The 6,000-nt window shown below is 27.7% G+C and overlaps 1 protein-coding gene across 6 annotated transcripts in view; it reads right to left on the bottom strand.

Annotated features, from left to right (window-relative positions):
• Positions 1 to 503: 503 nt before the first annotated feature.
• The window catches only part of LOC145965795 (uncharacterized), a 407,995-nt gene continuing 402,498 nt past the window's right edge, over positions 504 to 6,000 (bottom strand). For 3 of the 6 annotated variants that reach the window (XM_083089475.1, XM_083089474.1, XM_083089476.1), the window contains 5 exons: positions 5,262 to 5,330; positions 4,340 to 5,099; positions 3,600 to 3,811; positions 2,754 to 3,002; positions 505 to 2,265 (listed from right to left, as the gene is read on the bottom strand). In XM_083089475.1, coding sequence (XP_082945601.1) covers positions 2,206 to 2,265; positions 2,754 to 3,002; positions 3,600 to 3,811; positions 4,340 to 5,099; positions 5,262 to 5,330 — 1,350 coding nt within the window. In that variant the 3' untranslated portion in view covers positions 505 to 2,205. Of the gene's footprint in view, positions 2,266 to 2,753; positions 3,003 to 3,599; positions 3,812 to 4,339; positions 5,100 to 5,261; positions 5,331 to 6,000 lie in introns of all 6 variants that reach the window. The other 3 variants (XM_083089473.1, XM_083089477.1, XM_083089478.1) reach the window with 3 other exon arrangements.

Genomic DNA, 6,000 nt, shown 5'->3' with positions numbered 1-6,000 from the left:
GTAGGCGTAAGCTAAGAAATCTGACCGAAAGTTGCAAGTAAATCCCAACACTGATCTATAATATTAAATTGTATTGTATATTTTTATATATACATAATATTATAATATGACAATATTTTGCAAGTAGCAAAATAACGTCATAATGATAAATTATAATAACGGTAAAATTTGGTCATAAAATACCCAATTAAACGTAAATTAGATTTCATAAAATTCGAAAGTAATATCGATGTATTACATCCATGGGATATCAGTTTTTCTGAAATTCTTTTAATAATAAAAATAAGACTAATTACAGTATTAATATGTAATAATATACTAATATAATACATATAGAGATAAAATAAAATATTATAGGTAATATTAACTTTTATTTTATATTTTAAATAAATATAAACAACTTTTTTATTCATTCATTCTTTTTTATCTATCTAAAAATTCTTAACAATTAATACAATATCTCAATCTTTTGAGTTAGGCTTGAAAGAAATAAATGTATTTTAATATTATTATTTCTTAATTGTATTTTGCAAGTTTTATATCCCAGGGAGAACACAAAAATCAAAGCAATGTCATTTGATATTATATTGATATCTTGATAAAAAAATGACGTAAATTTGATCAATATGAATTAAATAAATCAAATTGATATTACTTTTATTTTTATGTTCTTTTTCAGTTATTAGTTGTCAATGTCATAGATCATAAATGACTGTAAATAGATTATGCTCATACAGCACCGAAAAAGATTGCAATAACGTTACATATTCCTAACATTGTAATATTGCATAGAAGTTGCGAAATGTTATTGCAAGCTTGTAACAACGTTGAAATGTTGCCCTTGGAAATATTATAATGTAAGATTATAGTAATGTTACGGTGCAATGTATTTGTAATATTAAAACACGTTTCGCTACAAATGTAGAATGCTTTAAATTTAATGAATAAACTTCGAAAATATAAAAGATGTTTAAGAATGAGAGGGAAAAAATGTCTTTAAAAAACGTCTATTAGTGTTTCTTATTAAATGTTTCTTTTTTAATGTTTCTTATTAAATATGTAAATCTCGATAATCTATATACAATTATTTTACATACACTCGACATCAGAATATTTTAATATGTGCAATAAATGGATTATTTCCCATTTACCCACCCAATTGAGAAAAATCTGTTTAATATTCTGAATCCCAACGAGGGATCCAGATTATTAAACAAATAATTTGATTCAGAATATTAAACAAATCAAGTCAGCTTATCAGAAATTAAACTGACACAAGACAAAGAATATACCTTTCTACATTAGTCCTTTGTAAACCCTATATCCATTTTAGATGAAAATTTGAATACGAGTTAGTTAAGTTTGGTTAGGTTAGGTTAGGTTAGGTGTTGCCGTGTAGTGGCAAGTGAAAAATCATGTCATACGCTATTATATATTTTCGCTATTTTAAAATGTTGCTGCAACGTTGCTAAAGTAATATTATAAAATAATGTCTTTACAATATTTCCGCAACATTACACTGCAATGAGCAATGTTGTAACATTGCAACAATGTTGATGCAAGTTTCTATGCTGTATGGATGATTAAATTTTTTGTCATTATGTTGTCTTCTGGCATCACTTTGCTACTTGAATTATTAGGTTACTTTGTGCTGTTCATTTTGAGTTTTCCTAGCGTCGATTTTCATATTATCATTAAATGCGTTTTCAACAGTAACTATGTTTTTAGGCTACGTTCCAAAATTGTTATTAGAGAAAACGGAAGGTAAATGAAGAGAAACAAATTGCGTAACGAAAGTAGCCGAGTTTTGGAACGCACTGGATGTAATTAAAAGGAAATACTATTATCTTATAAAATTCGAATACAATTGGAATGTTATCTATTTCATAATTTGCATTTAAAAAATTTTCAACTTATACTTCCATTCTTTTCGCCATTTTTTATTGCTTGTTTAGTCACAAAATGCAGGTGAGAATTTTACACGAATGGAGAAAACACGAATGATCCTCTCAGTTTTGGAATGCTTTTTGAGTGATGGATTCAATTGTAAATGCTTGAAGAGATTTTAGAATGGTTATAGAGTAAAATTTTCCTCTAGAGAGGATGTTTTGGAACGTAATCCTGATTAATAACTGCTATAACATCAATTCTGACATTTGTTCTCAAATTTAAACGGAAATGAATATATATTGTCCTTTTCTAATATTATCCATTTATGCTTCTGGTACCATTTCTTAGAAAAGATTGTAATTGTTGAGCTGCACCCTAAAAAAAATCGAAATAAAAACATTAATAATAAATATGATTTAAAAAAAATTTTAATATGTGTGGTATATATTTTAATATGTGTGGTATATAATATATAAAGTATTATAAAGAGTTTTTTTTATTTTATTCTTAATTATGTTAATTATCTTATTCGAAAATATAGAAAATGAAATAAATAGAAGAAAACTATTTTGCATACTTTTACAATTCATTTTCATAATTTATTTTATATGGAGTTATAATTTATTTTATATAGTTATTTTATAATTTATTTTCCAAAAATAATTTTCCTTTTAAAGAATACTTCTTCATAAAACAAATTTAATTTAATAAATGCACATATTAAATATCTTGAAAACAAAGATAAAAGTCAATTTACAGCAGGATATAAAATTTTAGAATTTTAGATTTTTACTAAATTTTTTGTTACAATCACAAGTAAGAAAAGTAAAAGTAGGAAAAATTTTCTCATAATAAATATTTACCGTAATGGCAGCGCCAAGAAATTGACCGATAGCTCTAGTAGCAGTAATCAGTCCACTACTCGAATTTTCTCCGAAAAGAGGAGGTGGATATGTTGAACTGGGAGACCACGTATAACCAAGATTTCGATGGTCTTTCGATGGTCTAGAAGATTGTTTCGGTGTAGTCGTTTTTTTTCTTGTGCTAATCGTGCTCGAACTGAAGGTTGGTCGATTAGTGGTCATTGATCGAGTAGTAGTCATGTCCAGGTTCTGATACATATATTAATTTTTTTTAATTGGAAAAAATTTCAAAATACATGCATTATATATTTCGTGGAAAAATTATAAATTAGCTTATCAAGTGCTTATTTCTTAGATCTCTTTATCATTAATAAATATAATATTTTTCGAATTATCACATTTTTCATCAATTATATTATATAAGCATAAATCTGAACTCGATTATATGTCAACAGAAATTAATAATCTAAATAATTTTTAATCTTCTATCCTCTGTTAAGAATAAACTTTTTAAATCCAATTTTTATTAAAGCAGCTCTAATTTGTAATTAGGTGAAAAAAAGTTTCAATAAATTTATATTTTTGAAATTTTAATATATAGTTTTTTTATAATTATTTATAATAATTCTAAATTCTCAATTGTTATAATTATTAAAAATATATTGCAATATATGAGCAAACATTATTTATTTATTAAGCATTTTATATATTCTAATATTTATTAATTGGAAAATGATGATCAATTTTTCATTATCGTGCACTTCTTTGTGTAGATATTAAAACATTTTTAATAAATCACAAATTGCAGAATATCTTGGAAGAAAATAGGAAAAAACCATTACTTACAGCTAATTGCAATTGTTCCCTAAATTTTATTGCTGGTGTTGACGGTTCTATGCCTTGTTGCTTTAAAAGTAATGCCAGCATAGCAGCAGGATTCAATTCAGTGGATAATGGTGTCGCAGTAGAAATGCTAGCTTGATTATTTAAAATCGCTCTTAAAAAGGCTTCATCATCTTCAGTTATTTTAGGTGTTGTAGAAGTGCTAGTTTTCATTTCTAATATAAAAATTTATTATGGATAAAATCTCTTAAGAAGTTTCGAAGAAAATGAACTTATAATTTTAACGTTGAAAACGTAAAAATTAATTTCGCAATTTAAAGAAAATTTTTGCTTATCTATTAATATCTCTGCATGACTCCAGATTTTGGAATCTTATAAAAATCTCTTAAATGAATTCATCAATTTCAAAAAATATAAAAAAAACATTATTTAAACCAATCTAAGCAGCTTAATTGATTATTGATAAAACATTTCAAATTTGTTTTTTACAATTCTAAATTAAAAGTGAATTTATGTTATACATATGACTATCCGGCATCTGAAACTTATTAGTTCGCGAGATTTTAATTTATGTGAATTTATATTATAATTATATTATATTTATTTTATTAATATTAAAATTTTTTATTAATATTATATTATATTTAATAAAATTTTTATTAATATTATAATTATAATTAAATTCGCATTTTATTGAAGTATCTTATAAAAAAAATATAATAATAAAACTTCAATTTTTATACCTGTTTGTATAGCTCGCAAGAGCGCGACCAAGAATTTCGCATCATCCTCGGGTGAATGTGTAGACGTAAGGACATTATTCAATCTAGGATTTGGATTGTTTAACAATGCTTTTTGTGTTGAAATTGAACTTGGTGTCGAAGCAAAGACGGAATCAATATTGTCTGCATGCGATTTAGTTGAGATCACTTGGATGTCCGAAATACTGACACTTCTAGGCGTTGTATGCGACTTGATCGCGGACATTATATGACTTGTATGCGTAGTTGATTTTACAGTTTGTACTGGTTTCTGAATCTCAATAGATTTTTGAGTGACATGGACTGGTTTAGAAGTCACAGGTTTTGGATTTTTTTTAACACTTGCTCTTGTGGACGCTTCAAAACGGTTGCTGCCGAACAACGCCCGCCATAAACTTACACCAAATCCCATGGGTGCTTGAGTAGTAGTCTTGGGTTGCATTGTCGTTTTAGATTTAGCAGTAATAACGATTGGTATCTTAGTCGTAGTAATTGGTACAGCGTTAGATTGCATCAATGCAGGCGTTCTCGCTTCGATGTATTTTCTTGTAGTCGATGCAGTGCTACTAACACTTGGTGATATCGTTGACGAAAATGGCAATAAATCGATTATTATCGGTTCGGAAGATGATTCAGATGATGGAAGATCCTTGACTGTATTAAGAATGCTGTTCGAATTTACGGTTTTAATCGCTTTCGGCGATCGTGTCGGTCCAGGTTTAACCAGTGCAAGTGCTAAGATCTACAGAAAGTAAAAATATATTATATATAAAATAAAAAATATATAATAGTAAAAATATATAAAACAACAATAATTTAAAAAAATAATAATAGACACGCTCTTATATTAGAGATATTATATTCAAATACGTGTTTATTATAAATATTATTGTTTTTTGCTCACCCTGTTTGCTAACATTTGTTCTATATCATTTAGTGTTTTCGATGTAGTTTTAACGTTATTGTTCTGTAACTACAAAAAAATTTTTGCTATTTTATTTATGGTTTATTATACAACACAAAATATTTTAATATTCTTACAACTTAATAGAAGAAATAACGATTATTTAGGTAATATTAATAGAGGACACTTCACCGAGATCTTGACTTTCATATATATTATAAAGATACAGATACTTTGATTCATATTAATCCTGTTTTAGTCCGTGCTCATACATACAGGGTGTCTGTGCAATCTCCCCCCCCCCAAAAAAAAAACTTAAGTAGATCTCATTAAATCGAACTAAAAAGTCATATACCATTTTGAAATGCACCACGTAAAATTCGAGATATTAATTAAAAAAGATCGGCCAATGCGCGTGGCTAGAAGCGCGCGCCGCCATCATGTTTTGGAGAGTTCGTCCACCGCTCCCTTCCCATTCATCGCTTCGCCGCGCGCCAACACACTCATCACTTCTCCCCTCTCCAATTATCGCTTCGCCACGCGCCGCCATTGTTACAGTGAGACCGCCTTCGCCGGCGCGCGCTTCTACCCACACGCATTGGCCGATCTTTTTTAATTAATAATTTTTCTTCTTTAATTAATAATTTTCTCGAATTTTAGGTGGTGAATTTCAAAATGGTATATAACTTTTTAGTTCGATTTAACGAAATCTACTTATGTTTTTTTTTCCGAAGAGATT

The sequence above is a fragment of the Camponotus vicinus genome, unplaced genomic scaffold (assembly GCF_025532165.1).
Source record: "Camponotus vicinus isolate PSW18456_S1 unplaced genomic scaffold, iyCamVici1.0 SCAF_14, whole genome shotgun sequence".
Taxonomy (NCBI): domain Eukaryota; kingdom Metazoa; phylum Arthropoda; class Insecta; order Hymenoptera; family Formicidae; genus Camponotus; species Camponotus vicinus.
The sequence above is the reverse complement of the archived record's forward strand: the minus strand, read 5'-3'. Positions and strand labels throughout refer to the sequence as shown.